Genomic DNA, 20,980 nt, shown 5'->3' with positions numbered 1-20,980 from the left:
ACCAATCTAAGAAGGGATGCGAAAACTGATTGCTGATTTAAAGGTTGGTGCCAACAAGGCGAAAGGGTTGGGGTAAGGGTTACCAACCACTGACCTACAAGGACTAAGCACATCAATTGATAACAGAGGGCGATAACACAATGAAATGCACAGACTGCACCCTCCTATATGCTGCAAACTCAGCAATAAAATTTGCATGTCTTCGAAATAATACCTCAAACAACGGCCACATTTGTCAAGCTTAAACAAAATTTTGATAGTTTGATTTCAGATAGTAGTCAACAAAGCTAAAAAGGTAAAATGTCTACATATCTAAACAAAGAATAAAAATAATAAAAAATCATGACGTTTGCTACATTTATCATAACGGACAGAATGAGGCGAATGTTGGTGGTTCTGCAGAGCCACATAGGGACTGTAGATCATAGGGATGCGAAGCTATATCCGCTTTTAGCTTATCCGCAACACTAGAAGGGTTACGTTTTTTTTCTAATTTACAAAATATTGTACTTTTTATGGCTTACATAAGAAGAGTAAACCAGCAGCAAAGCGTAAAAAAAATGTCAAATTGGCAATTGACCCTTCTAATGTTGGCGGAACAACGGAGTTGCGCGTCCCGTAATGTACCGTCCCTAAGAGCCACAGCACCATTACACGAGCCTCTACTGCTACACGCTATGGCCTTTGACAACTGAATTATAGAAATATTCTGTAGTTGTAAAAATAATTACCTATTTGTAAAAAGTAGCTTCAAATGTCAATCAAACGTCTTAACTTATGAAATTCGGTTTTGATTTGATGATATTGGTCAAATACAGAGATGTACGTATACGCCGCAAATTCTACGCCGCATACTTGCGGCGTAGACTTTTTGTTTACGCTAACGCTTGCGGCCACATTTTTTTTGGATAGTTTGCGCTTGAGGCTACGCCGTAAAGTTTTCGCGGTTTTTTAGCGCATAGCGTCAACGCATACTTTTTAATGTCTTTTTTTCGCTACAACACGCCAATACCTTCTAGCGCTGCAGTTGAAAGAATGTTTTCAGTGGGAAAAAACATATTGGAACCAAAACACAGCAAAATGTCAGATGAACATTTTCAGATGCTTGTATTTCTTCGTGGAAATTCAAAATAAAACTTGCTTGTTTCGAGTGGTTTGTACCGTGTGAATGTTTGGCACCTAGCAAATAAAATTAGTTTGGCTAAAAATTATCCTTGAAGCTCCACCTCTTTTGGTATTTTACAGCACACAAAATAACAATTTTTGAATATGTTGGGGCTGGTCACAGCGGTAAACCATAATCTCTTCGTGGGAAAATTGTAACATAAGATTCCCAGATCCGTTTGTCTGTATGTAATGACCGAAAAGAAACACTCTTCAGGAAACGTCTATTCGAGAATTGTATTTCTGTAAAAAATAGCCTCAAAGCTGTCGAAAATGGGGTGCAACGCGATACACCACTAAAAACTTGTCACTACAGAACAGATTACTTGGATAAAAGACGGAAATTTTCGTCCAGCTGACAAGCACTAAGCAAAACAGTTAAACATTATAGGCTGGCGCAAAATCTCGAAAAAAAAAGTTTTTTCTTTTAAATTTTTCGTCAGTTTGTAATATTATTCCTTTTGGTAAATGTATCTCCTATACCAAATTTCACAAAAAAATATTAACGTTTGACCCTGGTTCACCTGGTTTGAATTTTTTAAAAATATCGAATTTTCGCTTATCCCTGAAACTGCTCACTCGCTATCTTCTAATGCACTCTAGCATCTTAATGGACACAATAAGAGGCAGTAACACAAACTTGTAGCAAGCAAAGTGGTTTAATTAGCAACTCCATGAACACTGACACGTGGGCAGGACATGTGAGAGTCATTTTAAGGTATTTCGAGGCCCCTGATTCTGAAAATGCACTAAGTTTTATCGAATTGGCTCTAGTTTTTGAGTTAGCCAAGATTCCAGCTACCACTTTTGATAACTAAATCTTTAACTACTACAGTAGGTGGTAGAAATGGTTTTGAGAAAAAAGCTTGACCTTGCTCCAAAACATTACTGAAGGTATTGAGGTTACTCTCAGTCATGCCCGTTTTCCTATTGTTTCAAGCAAATCACCACTTGAAACAAGAGAGGGCAAACAAAAAACAGAAATAGCAACGTCCACGCAATGACTGCCTTGCCCATTCCATGTAAACATGATGTTCCAACTTCCTTCGAACATGCTCACCGTACAGAACAGAAGTATCAATTTTCATGGTGATTCCACGGCTCTCTTTATGCCATGGCACTCTGAACTTCTTAGCCTTGAGCCCAGAAACGGGTTTTAGTGCAACGTTTGCATACTTTTGGAGGAATCCAGGACTTATCTTGATCATCCAGCTTCATGTCAAAGTAATAATAATAATAATGCTTGTTTTTATATAGCGCTGTATCTATCGCAGAATGCGTTGCCTCATGCAGCAAAATATATTTGGGTTGTTGGTACAGCATCCTACTTGTCAAAGGCGTATTTTATTAGCCTATAGGTACCGTATGCCATTTATTTAGCCTATAGACCAGAAAAAAACTTCTTGCAGCAAAGACTTGGCCTTAGCAAAGGCTTAGAATAAAATTTCATTTGTACAGTATCCATTTCAGTAGGCCTACCTTTTCAATATAAAGCTGCATTCATAAACACATGACTTTCGGGATATTTTTCTTGTAATGTAGACTGATTCACAACTGTTTTCATTGAATATTTATGTCTCCCTTACATTAAACACAGTTCATTTCAACCTTTGCTTGCGTTTTGAACTTTCGTGCAATATGAACCAATTGAACTAGACAAGTGCAATTATGACTTCATAATGCTAAACAGGGCTGAAAATAAGTAATTTGCTAATTGAAAGCTTTTGAGTAACGATTTCAAAAATATGTTCATTGTCGAATATCTCGAAAACTAGAGCCAATTCGAAAAAAGTAAGTGCATTTTCGGAATCAGGGGCCCTGAAATACTCTAAAATGACTCTCATCTTTTGTGCCAAAAATTTTTGTTGGTTTATTATATGTTATAGATTCACTGACTGCGAAAAGGCTGTAAAATCAAATAAAATGACACTAAAAGCATGCACTATTAGTGACTCTCAGACTTGGAGTAGGGTGAAGATGTTCCACGTGGAAGTTAACAGAGGAAGTGACGTCAAAATCACGTATTCAAATTTTGAGAAATCCCCTCTTCAGATACTGCTAAACCACTTTGAAATTTATTAATTTTTCAGAAAAATTCAGACTTTCTCCTTGGGTGAACCAGGGTCAAAGGTCAAAACCCAAGAAAAATTTTTGGTTTGCAAATATCAGTAAGTAAAATGGAACATTATTCCAAACTGACAAAAATTTTAAAGAACATCAAGGAAAATGAGCCACCCTATTAAACATACGACCAACCTCTTCAAGCAACAATTTTAAAATGACTAGAATAATTTGCGATATCTGAAACTCACGTAAACAGTAACTGTGACGCAATAATGAAAGACATTGTCACGCAATTCTAACAGGTGTTCAAAATTGGTGATGCAATGTTTCATGTTTAAACAGGTTTGACACAAGTCTTACAAACGATTGGGCAATTTTGGCTCATTTTTTAGGAAAAATTCCATGACGTAATACGCTAAGATTCAGTAGACCTGAACGGTTTTTATATAACGTTTGATTAGGTGAACAATTGTCTGGAACAGGGGCTGCATGGAAAACAGCCCCCCTGACCGAATAACTTTACAGACTTTTTATAGTTAGTTTTTATTTCACAGAGTAGCGATTTGCCATGATGTGGAAGTTTTAGCTGTAGACTTAAGGCATTCAACAGGTTATAGAAAGTGCTAGTCCAGCTTAGGGCATCTCAAAATCACTTGAGCCTTTTGTATGCAACGGCTAATCAAGACGAAACTGAAATACATCAACTTTTCAACAACGTTTGAATGCATTTTTTCAAACTTTGGGGTAAAAACATGCTCAGAACGCATCAAATTTAATGTGATTTTTCAAATTTTTTTGGAGAGAGACCCAGTGGCGTAACTACCCATTGGATCTTGTGGATAAATCCAGGGGCGGCAAGTTGCTGGAGGGCGGCAAAATGTGACAACGCTTTAAACGAACAAAGACAGTCACACTAATTTATTCTCAGAGAGACTCAGACTTAAACGATCTGAGTTAACACGAATCTAAGTGAAGCCAAAAAATACACAAGTTATGCCTCTAAACCATGGGTTCCCAACCTTTTTGCTGTTCGTACCCCTTTGTCAGGTCAGAGCATTCTTCGTACCAAAAAAATCTGATTGAATTTTTCAGGCATAGGCTACATTGCTAAATTGAATTGCTTTTATAGCTCAACTAAACGTTAAACCGATATTTCAGACAAAAAATACTAAAATAAATGTCAGTTATTTTGTTTGTCACTTCTCAGTGAGATATTTGTTGCTGCTTCATTGATAAAATTCGCTCAAACAATGGTTCGATTTTACTCAACGCAACAGGTAGCCTAAATCATCTTCCAGTTGCAGACGATTTCTGTACCTTATTCTTGATATTACAATTTTGGTAGAGAAGTGACTTTCTTTAACCATAGACAGATAAAACCAAGCAACCACACGGCATTTAACATAATACATAAGTGAACATAAACTATAAACTACGAACGTTTTCGGCCATACTCAAGTAACGAAAATAACTGACTTTACAATAACGTCTGCATTGAAAATAACTAATCTACACAATGAATTGAAAAACGAAATGCACATGAATGAAACTGCAAAGCAGAAAGGCACATCACAAGGCGATTAATTGTTTTTTGTTTGTCGTGTCCAGGCTTACACCAAGTGTTTGAAGATTTAGTGAACGGGAAGGAAGCCAATCTTCGTGTCCACCTAAGGGGGGCGGCATTTTGTGTAAAAATCCAAAAGCGGCATATTGCGTTGCTACGCCACTGGCAGAGACCCCTCGCGAAATCGTTCGCCTTCGGCTTCACCCCTCGGATTATTTATTGCAGCCCCACTGCTCACGAACAGCATCAGCCGCCACTGCGTTAGTGAACAAAACGTTAGGGATTGCTAATCTAGAGATTTTAATACGAATTACAGAAGTCAAGTGGTAATTACAGCTGAAAAAAGTCAAGTACCGAATCATTGATTCGGCAGCAGTGGCCGAGTGGTTAGCGCGTTGGGCTCGCAGTCGAGAGCCTGCATGTTCGACTCCAGCCACCCACACTTGCTGTTGTTTCTCTGGGCAAGAAACTTTACGATAATTGCCTCTACCCAGTGATCGATTTCGAGTAATGGGTAGTACCAAATTTCAGTCATAAGTAGAGTAGACAACCGGAAACAGACATTGCAGTCGGCTGCAGCGTGGGTCAGGTGTACGTCGGAAGGCGTACACCGATGCATAGCGCTCAAGTCCGCTTTCCCGCAATGCAGGATAAAGATAATAAAACAAACAAAACAAAACAAACAAACAAACAATTGATGTAGCCTACATATGTACAGGTTTGCTCGACTAACCGCGAGCTCTGCAACTCCTCAGTCAACAGCAACAGCCTACCATCTGATTAATTAATTGAATCTTTATCCTCGGACCGGGAAAGCTTCTTGCAGAGCTTAATCCTGGTTGTTTCGCATACTCGTAGAGGCTTTTGACGCAGAACCGGTCACCGAGAGTGACAGAGTGAAGTTTCCGATTGTTGAAGTCTTGTTGCCCGGGAATTATTCCATCCATTAGATGCCGCTGGATGGAGAGCAATCCTTAACGTGCGTTGCTCAAGCGCACACTCCGAGAGTCGAACCAGTGCCGCTTGTTCTTGAAGTTTCTTTGTTCCATCTGGAGGAAGACATTTTCGATAATATAAAGCAGCTCTTAAAATTGACTTCCTCATATTCAGAGTACACGGTGGCAACCAGCTTCACAATTTTTTTACTACTTCTGTGCGTAATTGTTGCCGCACACATCGTTAGTATGACGTCATAAATGTTGTTATAATAAGCGTAGCGCTTCAGAAGCCAATGATGCTTGGGCACTTAAGAAAGTTTCATTTGTGGTCGCCAAGTCTTAAATTAATAGACCTATTCTAGAAGAATTTGTTTTTTGTTGTTGTTGTAGAGAAGACTATAAATATAGCAGCAGTTCACCAATTGCAGACTTTGAGGGATTTCAGTTTTGCACACCAGCAATCTTCAAAACCCTTAGTATTTTAATTTCGTGTCAATCAATTGTAGAAAAGCATAGCAAGTGACTGTGAAGAGTAGACCGATGGTGTCCAAGTATAACGACACATTGAGCACATGCTGTTAGAAATAACTACTCTCTTGGACTGCTGTCTCCACAAGACTGCAAACGTTTTACCAGCTAAGTTTTATTGTTAAAACATTTTTGTGGTGAAATACGACTAATTACAACGACAACTAGCCAAAAAAAAAAGGTTATTCAAATGATAATTTAAAGTCGCCAGTACTCCGCTGTGCACAAGAAGATCAACAAGTCACATGCTAAGACATTGTCAGATCTAAACTGAATGTACAAACACTTCTTGGTTCTTCTCTTTATCAAACTTCGCCAGTTCCAATCGCTCAACATCTTTTGAAACTTAGTAGTTACAGATGAGGATACGACATACGACAATCTTGTCTTTTGCTTTGTCTTATAAAAACCAAAGATTCATATAAATAGCTTGCTATGAATCCCTGTTAAAAACTTATTTTAATATCAGGTTGGCAATTTATAATAAAGCAATATAAAAGTATGATACGTCGATTTCACAGCTGGAAGTACTGTAGAGTCGATCAACAATGGTGCCAATTGTCAGTTGCTAATAGAAACAAATGGTGGTTAATTAATGATTGCCATGGTAACCAGTGTTGTTGCCATGATCAGAAAGCTCTGTGTTACCACTTGCGGGGCTGCAGACTCAGTGGTCGTCGTTGATGTTGAAGTGGCGCCGATGGGGCAGACGTTAGAGGCGAGTGAGGTCGGCATGCCAGTGTTGGGTTGAATACAAGTAGGCGTTGGTGGGTCATAGACTTGAGTGATATTCAGGGGTGGTCCATATATTGGTATCTGTGGGTGTAAAAAGACCACTTGTGATGGTCATGATCTTACAATACGGAAACAAAATTAACAAAAATAGATTTCTGAAAAAGACTTCAACATCAACAATACTAGAGCTTTTTATGACGTTTACTCGTCCACAAAGCAAATCTCTGAAACAGCGGTAACGTAGTCAATACGAACGACCTCTGTGGTTTATGCGCGTACAAGTACAAGCAGTGGCGTACACAAGGGAGGGAGCACTGGGATTTGCTTGCGGTTTTAAAGAAAGATTGAGTAGTTTAACCATAGCCGTACGAGCCAGGGGGGCAGGGGGGGCGGCCGCCCCCCCCTGTTGTTTCAAAACGTCGCGAATTCGGGCAAAATGTTGAAATTATTAGGGCAAAAATTGCTGTATAAAAAGCTACAAAATTGCATGAGTTAAGAAAAACTATAAATTAGTAACTTTTACCTATCAAACTAAGTACAGCCTTTTATTTGCACAAGAAATGTGCCGCAAAATTGTCATTTGGCACACTCGTATTGATGTATTGTATTCCATGGTGATCAAATTGTAGTACGAAATGCATTTAACCAACTGCATCATGCCAATTTGGGCAGCCACCAAAATATGTCTCTAATACTTTTGTGGAACTGCCCAAATCAAATGGCAAAATTTGCCATATAGCTAATTTTATTAATTTTCACAAATGCATCGTGTTGATTTGGGCAGCTGAAAACATGAATTTAGGCTATTTGATGAAACTGATTAGTCTGTTTATGCAACTTCCCAAAATAGCGTGAGGCAGTTTCCACAAAATGAACAAATTCATTAATTTTTCCCATTTACATAAGTGTATCGTTTAGATTTGGGCAACAAAAAAATATGAAATTATCTGATCATAGTCTATTTATAAAACTGCCCAAATTGGCATGATGCAGTTGCCTCGGCATCAAAATTTACTAAGTCTTTAATTTTTTTCATAATGTCAATAAATGCATCATTTTGATTTGGGCAACTACAAAATATGAATTTATATAAATCTGGTGAATAGCCTACTTTTATAAAACAATTCGGGTTGGGAGGTCACTGTACTTTTTCAACCATAAACAGACATAGCTAAGCAACACCACAACATTTAACAAAAACATGTTATACCTGTTAAAAGTAATGTTAAGGTGTTGCTTAGCTTTGTTTATTTACTTTTATAAAAGGTTCTGCTACTATTCGGCGAGTTCCCTATTCGGCAAGAGCCTTTTTCGGCGAGTTGCCTATTCGGCAATTTTTTGAAAATCCAATGACGCCTTCTGCAAATCCGATGATTGAATATTATTCAATATTCAGACATTGAATCAATGTAAATACGTACTGTTAGGCTAATTGGGTTCTTTGAATCCTACGTCATCGTCTGTATGCAAACTTAGAATACTGTATATTAGTTATTTTTGTCATCAAATTACCTAGCCTAACTATATTTTTAGAAGTAGTGCTGCCAGACCTTTTTATTTTTGTACTAAAATTCGTATCATCAAAACTACTTTAATTGATTGAACAAAGTTTATTTGAACAGAAGTAGTATGTCTGTGTTTTATTACATTTAATTATAACTTATCTATTGTTATGTAGTTTTTTCTGAATCCGCATGGTCACCCTGAGCCGGTTTCCTGCAATGTTTATTTTTCTGAGTTTTTTATGACATCACAACTGAATATTTAAGTGGCATTGTTTATTATTTGTGGTGTGTAAAACAATATTTGTTACTCTTACTTACTATGCCAAAGTGCAGAAGCATCGAGCAATGCACAAGCAAGGTATCTTCAAAGATGAATTCAGTTGTTCTACTTGATTAGCCTACTTTGGTAAGAAATTCTAGCTAGCTGGTGATCAGTGGCGTAGCCAGGGGGGTGGGGGGATGGGTATTGCAAAGAGCGAGTTTTGCCATTACCAAACATTCAAATATCTCAGCCAGGAATTAGCAACAAGAAAACATAGAGACTTGTAGCTTTATTTCCGAAACATGCCGAAGAAAACATGATCTTATTCTTTTGCTATGCCACCGGACAGCACCCTTTTACAGGAATATTCATAACCACATTTTTGTTGAAAATGCTCTCAGAATGCACCAAATTCAAAGTAATTTTTCAAAATTTTCTGGGGGAGGCCCCCCAGACCCCCACTGCTGGGTGTCGCCATAAGCGAAACACACCGTCAAACCCCTCCCTTTCAAAATTACTGGCTACGCCACTGCTGGCGATCTTGTTATGTTAGTTTTTCACTGTTATCACGCACCGCATACATTATATTTGGGCAATTTCTATAAAAGCGTGCACATTTGGGCAAATTTACGTTCTGCCCCCCCAAAATTGTTTGGTCTCGTACGGCTATGAGTTTAACTAAATAGAGTACGGCATTCAATTTGGTTTGGATGGCACTGTTTAAAGAAAATAACAATATTGTGTAAAAACTAAGCAAATAGTAAATCCACGGATCGATGCTGATTAAGATCTCAACAGTTAGATGTCTTCCATTGCTTCGAGTTGCCCAAAATTGCGTTTGTATGAATTGTACTACAATCAAAAAATAAAGTAATCTTCACCTCCAAATTCATGACTGTGGAGTTCTGGCACGCATAAGCATCCCACATGAGGAGGATGGTGTCACTGAAATTCGTGGCTAGTTCTTGATCCCATGGCAACTGCAACATGACAACAATGATCTTGACAACATGAGTTGTGGAACAAAATAATTTTGACCAGTATAATCATGACGTCACACAGGCAATTTCATGACAGCTTGTAGAGGTTAGCACCAGAAGAATCTGATGCTCGTCACACGAGTAAGATTGAACGAAATCGTAAACTCCACACATATTAACATTAGAAGATTACAAGGTATAGATTGGGAAGACAAAAGTATTTTGCTGTAGCCAAGTTATGACTCTGTTACAACTGAAGGCATGATTTGAAGAACTACTCAAGTCCAAAATACGACTTTTGAAATAAACAAGTTGGTTTTGAATCTTTATCGTATAGATTGGCAGAGTGCTGTTTTCCGATTGCTGAAATCTTGTTGCCGGGGAATTATTCCATTCACTAGGTGCCGCTGAATAGAGAGCAGTCCTGAAATGCGTTGCTCAAGCGCACACCCCGAGAGTCGAACCAGCGCCGCATGATCTTGAGCCGGGCGCCTAACCACTGAGCTAACGGTAAGGTTTGTTTAATCTCTTATTTGTATGCAAACACCAGTGTGTGTTATAGCCAGTGATGTACGCGCATACAAAAAATATTGACGCCGTCAGCGTAAACGCAAGCGTTCGAAAAACCATACGCCGTATGCGTCAACGTAACTTATAAAAAAAGTTGGTGGCGTCAGCGTTAGCGCATACACTAGCGTAAACTCATTTTGTTTGGTAGGTGCCAAACATTCACACGGTATAAACCACTCGAAACAAACAAGTTTTATTTTGAATTTCCACGAAGAAACACAAGCATCTGAAAGTGGTCATCTGACATTTTGCTATGTTTTGGTTTCAATATGTCTTTACTCATTGAAAACATTCTTTCAACTGCAGCGCTGGAAGGTATTGGCGTGTTGTAGCGAAAAAAGACATTAAAAAGTATGCATTGACGCTATGCGCTAAAAAACCGCGAAAACTTTACGGCGTATCCTCAAGTGACAACTATCCAAAAAAATGTGGCCGTAAGCGTTAGCGTAAACAAAAAGCCTACGCCGCAAGTCTACGGCGTAGAATTTGCGGCGTATACGTACATCTCTGGTTATAGCGAAGTTAAACCGTTTTTAAATCAAATTTTGCGCGGAGCAGCATTGACCATCATGCAACATGCTTTTGGTGATAACTTAATTTCCACAAAATGTGATTTCACTAGTTCTACAACTCAGATCTTCAATTGTTGTTTCAAAATATGTCGTCATTAACTTGTGTTTGGTGAAGTGTTCGCAAAATCTTCAATCTCAACTTGACATTCAGTTATCTCACAAAATTACCGAGTTGAAGACGCTGGGAAGGGTCTGGTTGGGGGGTTGGCCAGGGATTGTGGTAAAGACGTCGCTCGCGTACACGATAGGCCAATGAACTCTTGAGATTCTGCATCATAAGGCAATAGTCATCAAAGCAATTGATGGAAATTTGTCACGTGTTATTTCATCATCTATTTGAAAACGATAGCAAGGAGTATTACAGAATTTAAAGTATTATAATAATATTTATTTGCATCAGACAAAGCTGTCCATATCCAAAACACAACAACAACGAAATAACAACGAAAAACAACGAAATATTACACAAATTGCAAATACACAAAATCTCACTAAATAGGCGATCAACTGTTACAAGTTTACAGACAATAGTACAGTAGTGTTACAAGTTAGAAGAACTGAAAGTATTCAGAACGATAACAACAATCATATGACATGGCAGCCATCAAAACTAGATAACGGCATACACAGAATTATTATAATGAAAACGGTAATTTGATATACGATGGCAATCGGACCTCATCAGGGAGGCAACAATTGTTAGACGATACTTCGCATCTTCCAACAAAAAAAAAAACATATTTCCGAAGTAATGCATCAAATGTTATAATGTTGCACAAGACTTGATGTTCACGAACGCTATAGTGTTTAGGCAAATTGTGGATAATTCTAAATGCATTATTGAAGGCAACACGCAGGCGATTAATGTCACGTTGATGATAATTTTCCCACAGATGACATGCATACATTGGAGTACAATACGAACGGAATAGAACATTTTTAATATCACTGGAGCACTTGTAAAATTTTGATTTTAATTTGTTGGCAGAACAGTAGATTGATCGCACTTGTCGATTTATATCCTTGTCGTCACACATTGCGTGTCAAGAAAAACACCCAAACATTTGACACTGTCTACGAATTTGATCTCACTTCCATTGAGCCGTACAATTGGATTCAAAGTTAGCTTTAAGTGATTGGTTTGGAAGTACATAGCAAATGACTTTTTGCAGTTAAAAATGACATCGTTAGAAAGCGCATAATCTTCACACACATTCAAGATACTCTGCAGACCATGAACACTTGGAGAAATACAACAGATATCATCAGCAAACATGAGATGATTATCTTCTATTGATTCTATTTTAGTTTTTCAAAATGATCGTCAGCAAAGTTAAATCGTCATACTACTGCTGGAAGATGGCTTCCATCTATGTATCCAGATAATTCCATATTTTGGTGTTCTTGCTCAAGTCTTATCCATTTTAACTGCATCTTCATTATCTTGTTCCTTTTCCCATTAATTTTAAATCCTTAAAATCTACTCCGTGGTTTAACAATTTGAGGAGCTTTAACCTCGCTATGTTTCACCTTCTTGCACTTTTTGATTGTTTGTAATTTTCATAAAATTTTTGACATCATTTGATCTCTAATATTTCATTATCACAAGCGATCAATACCGTATCCTTTTCTTTATATGTAATTTCTATTGGGACTTGGGAGTGAACAAATTTCTGCTATACATGTGTCGGTGATATAACTTTGTCGATGATTTTTCGTTTCAAATTAAATGAAACAGTCTTATTTTTCAAAAAACATTATATTATATTGACCGAATCTTTTCCAACCTGTTTTTACCCATTCATTTATACCACCTTCCATGTCGGTTTCTTGAGGTTAGAGTTTTCCTCAGATATTTGTAATCATCTTAACATTGTTCCTCCAATTTATTCAAAACTTCTTTAGGGTTTTCTTCATCATTTAAAATTCTCATTTTTAAGTTTTTTTAGCTCGTTGCATTTTATTTTTGTCTTTTTCGTGTGCGTTCTTATTTTATCTCTTCTCTGTTCATGTTTCAATGTGACAAGCAGTTTCAATTTCAATTTGACAGAATTCAAAGCCTTCATTAATTACAAAGGCAATGCTAATACCCTTGTAAAATACAATAAAATATTGTACAATACATGTACTACGTGTAGGTACACAACTCTGTATCCACAAATCGATAAATAGTAACAAGCACGAACATGTAATTGGATATTCCGAAGTATCCAAGAAGCTGAGTGGCGAGAGGAGACGATTGGCACTTCAGGATGGGAATCTTCGGATAATAGAAGACAAAAGCAAAGCACATTTCTTCTGAAGTGCCAAGTCCACCCTGAACGAAAAAAAATCTTAATAGAAAATCATTAAGTGAAAAGCATGATACTGCAACTTCACTCACGGAATTAAAACCAAGTTTTATCATTATTGTCACAGTCGAAGACAGTGTCATCGGAATGTGAATGGATGGATGGTCATTTATTTTTGTTTGGATGCGAAACATAAAACAAAAACGTACAGTGTGCATCCAATGAGAGAGTGCGAAAGACCGTAGCCCTGACGACGTAGGAGGTCGTCGAGTCTGCACTCTCTCGATATGTTCTTGTCGTTGCATAATTTATGAACATACAGTACAATCATTGCTGTCAAAATAATATTTACAGCATGTTTCGTTCTACTGTGCAATGGATCTTGAGAAGGTTCTAAACACCTAAACACATACAAGAAGAGAAACCGGTCGGTATATGACCATTGAGGGTCTATCGTTTCACCACCGCATGATGGCGTCGGTACAGTCATCTTCTGGCTTCTTCATCCAAGGCGGCAAATTTTCTACATAATTACAGAAGTGTAATCAAAAGTAAATGGATTATCACAAAACTCTCTCTTAGAGATCACTCTTTCTAGCAATGTCATTTTGGAAACAACTCACGTAAGTAAATTTTGTTTTTTCTTTTGAATTGTAGTCGCATATGATCTGCATGGAGTCGCCGGAGTTGAAGACAGTTTCTTGACGAAATGTTTTAATTTCTTGGTAATTGAAATCGTACGATAGATCTTGAGCGATAGGAGGAAGCTCTTTCCCATCACTGAAAAGCAAAGATAATTATTTTAATATCAGAGAATGATTATGGAATATTTCATCTTCGGACTAGCCTACGAAGCTTCTTTTGAAAGATTCTTGGCAGTTTGACATTCCTGTATAGAAGCTTTCAGCAGCTAACACAGATCGGATACAAAGATAAACCAAGCTTTTTTGTCTGAATAATTCCACCATCCAAGAACTGTGCTAGAGCTGATTGATCTTCCAGTTTCTTCAAGCACAACGTTATGCACTTAACCAACTGATTAATAGGTAAGGAAAGCAACAATATAAAGTAGATCAAAGTACTGTAATAAAACCTATAAGTAACTATGGTAGTTAGCTACACAGAAGAATGAGCTGAGAGTGTGTTTTCTGGTGATGATCACAGACAGTGGCGAGGCTAGGAAAAAAATTTGGGGGGGCCAAATATTTGATGAATTGAAGAGAACGACAAAGTGTTTGATAAGACATCGCTACCTGATGTGCAGTGGCGTATCTTGGTGGCTTGAGCAAGGGGAAGCAATGAAACTGGTGGGGGTTAGAGCGTGCCAAAGGCACGCGTACTCTAGGGGGGTCCGGGGGCATGCTCCCCCGGAAAATTTTTGCAAAATTACACTTAAATAATGGATTATAGCGCTTTCTGGAAACACTTTTAGGGTAATATTTGTATGAAATTTATTAGCAGATGAGCAGCTATTAACTTATTAAAGGTAGCTCTTACACACGAACGGGCAAAATCTGCGGCAAAAATTAGAGAACACCAAAAACTCAGCTACAGAAAAACCCAACAGAGTAAGCCATTCTGAAATTGCTTCCACAAATTAGTTAAAAAAAACGTAAATCCAGTAAATTTTGCGCGATTTAGGATTTGCAAAATTTATTGGTGTCTTTCTGTGTGTCTAAAACAAGTCCTAGGGGTGTTAATAGCCAGATGTCTTGGAAAACGTTATAAATTTATACAAATTTTATTATATTTTCAACAAAGGGCTCAACTTCAGAATCCAAACTTTGAAAATTTGGGGGGGCTATGGCCCCTTTCGCCCCCCTGGTTACGCCTATGATCACAGATGGATAACTTGTTTATTATACCTATTAGAAACATATTAACATGTAAAACTCTACTTTTAGATTTCTGTTTACCAGACAGAATTTTTTGTAACGAACACGGACAGAGAAAATTTGTCTGATGAACCACTAGTGGAATGCAAAAAAGTTGTTTTGAAGAGCCAGTTATACTGTATATAACTGCTACATATGGAGTCGACATATGGGCATACAAAAAACATGCTATACATGGAATGCATGAAAATAAGAAACGGTTTGATGCTTGTCTTCCAGTGTGTCTCGATAAACAGGTCAACTACCAACTTGTGGTCCACTGCAATGATGATAACCATGGCATGAAAACAGAGAGCAAATGTTGGAAAATAGAAAGAAGAAGCTAAGAAACATGAAAATATGAGAACTCTGCTAGAATGGATGTCGACCAGTAGCTAGCGATGTCGCAGTTAGACTTAACAATTTTAATATCAGAATGCACGATGCTGAAAATAGTATTCTTAGTTGAACGACTTTACCTTCCGATGTGTCTCAACGTAACTGCTTTTCCTAGCAGATGTGTATGAAGCAATGTCCCAAAAACTTTGATATTCTTTTGACCATTCGCCTCCATTCCCTGTTGAAATTAATGTGAAATAGCGTAAGAGCCTGGTGAGTTTCACAAGTTGAAAATCATTAACCCACTTGACATCTGAAGTTAAACTTTCCATATCTGTTGACGTTGAAGTAGCACAAAACTTGCACCAGTCGGTCATCAAGTCAGATACGTTTGAGTCCAATCAAGTCATGATGAACAATAGTTTGGTGTTTCTTAAAGTTTTCTTGTTGTTTTTATTTGTGGAATTCTTTATCTTCGGACTGGAAAAGTTTCTTTAAGAACTTTTCCCTGTTGTAGTTTCGCATACTTACTGAGGCTTTGAACCACTGACGCAAGGTCTGTCACCGATTTTGTCAGAGTGAAGTTTTTGTTGAAGCGTTGTTGTCTGAAAATTCATCCATCACTAATAGCCACTGAATGGAGAGCTGATCTGGAACATGTTGCTCAAGCGCAAGTTACAAAATGGAGCCTCAGAATCTGTTCTCGCGATCCGTTTACTAAAATTATTGATCTGTGAAAACTAAAGCCTTGAGTACATACGGCACACCTTGGACACAGCACAGTATGTTGATCGGCAAGGGAAGTTATGCTTATTTAGCTTCATGATGATAAATACTAAAATGTGCAGTGTTTATTTTTTCTATTTAGTTATTGTTTTGTAAAATCAGCCCTTAATGAATTTTGAAGAGATAAACTTTTTACTTTTGTGATCGAGTTAGCTAAGACATGAATTATTACATTATCAGAACTACTGTAACCAGGATGTAATCATTATATACTATTCATAATTTTCTACGTTTCTAGTTTATTGAAGTTCTGTTATATCATTTATTGTCTGCAGGGCTATTTTGTTTGTCTTGGTCACATAGCTAAAAATAAAATAATTATATTTTTCTGACAGATTTCATTTTGTTTAAAACTTGCAGACATGAATAACTCATCGCCAACTGAGCATGAATCACATGCCACCATTACTTCAGTTCACTAGACTCACCGCAGCCAGACAGGCGCCGCTGCATGTCGCTCGTAGATTGAAACTGTCCGCGTTTGGGGGAATCAGTTGAAGAAACGAAATAATGCTGTGTCCCATTTCCATGACCCCAGCATCATATTGTCGCAGCCGAGACGTGTACGTCACACGGAAACCGGAGCTGTCGACAACACCTAAAATTTAGTTCATAAATTGCGATGAATGCTTTTAATATAAATTGTGTCTTTATCACTTCACCTTGTTTCAGAAAATTGTAAGTGCAGCTAATATACCGTAAAACCTATTTTAGATTGCGCACAATTGGAAAAGACTAGAAAACTAAGCTCTTCTTCAAACGCAGGAGATCGATCAGAAAAAAACTAAAACGAGGAGGAAAATTTCTTGTATTTGTTATTTATCTCTTTTACCTGCCCTGCGCCGACTGTTCAAAGCCTCTAAAAAGAAACAAAACTGGTATAACTAAGCCTTTGAAGAGTCATTTCAGATTAGGTTCAATGACCAATGCAAATATTTATGGTATTTTAAAACTTTGAGGGAAATCCAGATAATTTAAAAGTTCAAAGCTTCACCCGATCTAAGGGCCGGATTATCATAGTGGGTTTCCATGACAACATATTTAGGACCATCCTTAGTGCCGATTGGGAGTCCCACGTGGTTGGGGTAATAAAAAGCCTGTAAATAGTTTAAAATTTTATTAATATGCTATGGCAACAACAACACAAGCAGACGATTGATACGCAGCTGTCTGACGACCTTTGTCGTCATAGAAAGGTCATATGTAGGTCAACCAGTCATCGTTTTTTCAAGTGCAAATTATTGCAAATTTGATAAGACATGATGGATTCTTATTTGATTCAAAAAAATATTGTATTTCTGAACAATTTACCTCTCCTCCAACTGCCCATACGTGTAACATTTTGGAGCAGCGTAGGAAATCCAGGGGTATGTTGGGCCCATAGCAATTCAATTCAGTGTTTAATAAGCTGGAGTTCTGTAAAAGAAAAAAAAAAAAATTTAATTTTAAGTTGAAAACCAGATTATTGAAAGTTTATAAATACCTCATAAAGGTGTTAACTTTTGAAGCTCACAGCAACATACATCAATATTCAACCAATTTTTTAAACGTTTATTGGCATGGAAGATGTGATTAAAAAAACATTTAAACCAAACGTATCGTACTAATTTTATACTACACACCGCAATAGTAAAGTATGATAATTTCTTATTTTCAAAAAAATTATACATTTGCATTTTTGACTACAGGTAGTACTGAAAATTTGTAAAATCCAATAACAACATTTATTTAACCATAGACAAATAAAACCTAACAACCAGACGGCATTTAACATAACAACATGAAAATAAACTAAAAATTACAAACGTTTTCGGCGATACTCATGTTAGCCCTTTTCAAGTAACCAACATCCTGATGTTCTTCATAAATTGAAATTACAGACCTGATCTACATACACAAAAGTCGAAAAAGAAACGCATAAGAATGAAACTGCAAGACAGAGGAGAGGCAAAATGACGTCACGCTTAATTGCCTAGGAAAGAACACAAATCATTGACGCAAAATTACGTGAAGACATTTAGCAGATAGGAGGCGCCTGCGGCAAATAGCTGCCTATTGAGGCGAGGGTTGCAAGATTTTATGAGCAAAGCCTCATGGATTTTAGTATCTAATTCGGTGAAGCATTTACGTACAATTCTAAAAGACTCCAGAGATGTTTTTTTGTTTGAACAAGTTTGACAATCGAGTATATGATCTTTAATGTCACTTTTCTCTTGAGTAGTTAAATCCGAATGCTCCCTCACTCTTGTGGCCAAATGTCGCGTGGACATAGGCTACCAATGTGGCATTTGGCCACAAGAGTGAGGGAGCATTCGGATTTAACTACTCAAGAGAAAAGTGACATTAAAGATCATATACTCCATTGTCAAACTTGTTCAAACAAAAAAACATCCCTGGAGTCTTTTAGAATTGTACGTAAATGCTTCACCGAATTAGATACTAAAATCCATGAGGCTTTGCTCATAAAATCTTGCAACCCTCGCCTCAATAGGCAGCTATTTGCCGCAGGCGCCTCCTATCTGCTAAATGTCTTCACGTAATTTTGCGTCAATGATTTGTGTTCTTTCCTAGGCAATTAAGCGTGACGTCATTTTGCCTCTCCTCTGTCTTGCAGTTTCATTCTTATGCGTTTCTTTTCAATTTTTGTTTATTTACAGTAGATCAGTTCTGTAATTTAAATTTAAGAAGAACGTCAGTGAGTTGGTTACTTGAAAAGGGTTAACATGAGTATGGCCGAAAACGTTTGCAATTTTAGTTTATTTTCATGTTGTTATGTTAAATGCCGTGTGATTGTTAGTTTTATTTGTCTACGGTTAAATAAAAGTCACCTCTCTACCAAAATTGAACATTTGTTTACCCAATAAATGATTGAACTTTTAGAAATTATAAACGCTTTAAAACCGTGTGTACATAAGCCTGGGTTGGAACCAGACGTATTGTTTTGTATTTGGAGATGCTTATATATACTGTACACTATTAGGCTACCAAATAAGAAATATATTACACAGTTAGCAATCTCTGGTGAACAATGGTGAACATAATGTGGTGCTGAACAGTAAGGTAACCACCACATTTCTAAGTGTACTGCTCTTTGACTTTATATCAACCATAAAAAACGTAATATCTAAACGTTTTCAAGCAATACTAATAAAAACTATCCCCATTAAAAGAGACAGTAGAAAAAATAATTAAAAGTCAAACTAAAAATGATGTCGTTATGACGTCATAAATACCTCTAACACGTCATAATCACACTGGTTGATGATAACGTGGTGAACATATGCTTCGTTGCCTGGTTGAATGAGTGGTTCAATCTAGAATATGACGCAGTGACGCAGGTGATTATTGCGTCATTGCGAAACTACACAATAACAATAAAAGAAAAATTTTCAGCCAGAAGTTCACAAAAAGGCTAGAAAGGGCTGGAAACTTGTTAGCACTAAAAAGTTAAACATAGTTTATGTAAGAAGTAACGCGGATCCAGGATGGGTTGTATGAAAGGCAAGTAGGCCTGTTCAGAAAAAAATATATTGGCAACATTGGGCGATTTCAAAATTGTGAAATATTTTGCTTCTTTTTGACGTTAACCTCTTATTCCGTTATTATGTTTTCAATTAAGTGTTTTAGTGTACAGTAGTAAACTGTTGCTCAGTATGGTGGATTGAAAAAAACTTTTGATAAAATTTTTCTTAGTTTGAGGTTGGAAAACTTGCCAATTACTACTAAAACTAATTGTGCAAAATTAGAATGTAATCTGACGAGAGCTTGATCTGCCACCAGCCACTTGAAAATTTACCATTGGGCCATTCCGTGTCAATTCACACAGTCAAGAAATTCAACCTATTCAATTTTTCTTAAACTTTACACACCTTTTCACTATCTTATATAATGAACACCTGCAAAATTTGAGTGAAATTTATTTAGAAACACGAGAGTTATAAAGTATTTAGTTTGGGGGGTCTGTTTTTTTTATTTTTGGCCATGTTTGAGGTCTTATTACTGCTTAAGTAAATTAGGTAAGAACCCAATTTTTTTATAGGTGATTGTACTGCTGACAAGTATTGAAAACACAACACCGCTCACATTGTCACTTTAAAAGGTCAAAAGGTCAAAAACATCCAAATGTGGCCGTTTCCAGCTCTCGACTAAAATTTTCCAGAATTTTAAAACCTTGCCAAGACCCTATTTTTGATTAGTTTTGGTTGACATTCAGTAGAAATATTTTTTACAGGATTCTTTATGAACTGATAAAATTTCAGTACAAAATATTATAAGGGTTGGGAGGTATTTAATGTGAAACGTGGGTCGAAATGACAAAAAACAAAAAAGAGGTCTTTGTAATATCCCGGTTACCCATGACCCCAATGAAAATTTAAAATGAAATTTCATGGTAGAGAATCCTTGTAAACAACATTTCTACTAAATTTCAGCCAAAACCAATCAAAAATAGGGTCTTGGCAAGGTTTTAAAATTTTGGAAAATTTGACCTGAGAGCTGGAAACGGCCACATTTGAATGTCTATGACCTTTGACCTTTTAAAGTGACAATATGAACAATGTCGTTTTGGCAGAAGTACTATCACCTTTAAGAAATTTAGGTTCTTACCTAATTTATTTAAGCAGTAATAGGACCTCAAACATGGCCAAAAATAAAAAAATTGTGCCCCCTCGTCAGACCCCCCAAACTAAATACTTTATAACTCTCGTGTTTCTAAATAAATTTCACTCAAATTTTGCAGGTGTTCATCATATAAGATAGTGAAAAGGTGTATAAAATTTAAGAAAAATTGAATAAGTTGAATTTCTTGA

General features: G+C 37.0%; 1 protein-coding gene across 1 annotated transcript in view; it reads right to left on the bottom strand.

Annotated features, from left to right (window-relative positions):
* Positions 1-6,442: 6,442 nt before the first annotated feature.
* LOC145787876 (DBH-like monooxygenase protein 1 homolog) overlaps positions 6,443-20,980 on the bottom strand; it is a 33,700-nt gene continuing 19,162 nt past the window's right edge. Inside the window, exons 6-15 of the mRNA XM_082599714.1 lie at positions 19,406-19,486; positions 17,484-17,588; positions 17,167-17,269; positions 16,601-16,770; positions 15,527-15,624; positions 13,797-13,953; positions 13,069-13,199; positions 11,051-11,150; positions 9,642-9,740; positions 6,443-7,074 (exon numbers count right to left, since the gene is read on the bottom strand). Of these exons, the coding sequence (XP_082455840.1) occupies positions 6,847-7,074; positions 9,642-9,740; positions 11,051-11,150; positions 13,069-13,199; positions 13,797-13,953; positions 15,527-15,624; positions 16,601-16,770; positions 17,167-17,269; positions 17,484-17,588; positions 19,406-19,486 (1,272 nt within the window). The 3' untranslated portion in view covers positions 6,443-6,846. The remainder of the gene's footprint in view (positions 7,075-9,641; positions 9,741-11,050; positions 11,151-13,068; positions 13,200-13,796; positions 13,954-15,526; positions 15,625-16,600; positions 16,771-17,166; positions 17,270-17,483; positions 17,589-19,405; positions 19,487-20,980) is intronic.

This window comes from Aplidium turbinatum, chromosome 18 (assembly GCF_918807975.1).
Source record: "Aplidium turbinatum chromosome 18, kaAplTurb1.1, whole genome shotgun sequence".
Taxonomy (NCBI): Eukaryota; Metazoa; Chordata; class Ascidiacea; order Aplousobranchia; family Polyclinidae; genus Aplidium; species Aplidium turbinatum.
Note: the sequence above shows the minus strand (reverse complement) of the source record. Positions and strands in the feature narration are given on the sequence as shown.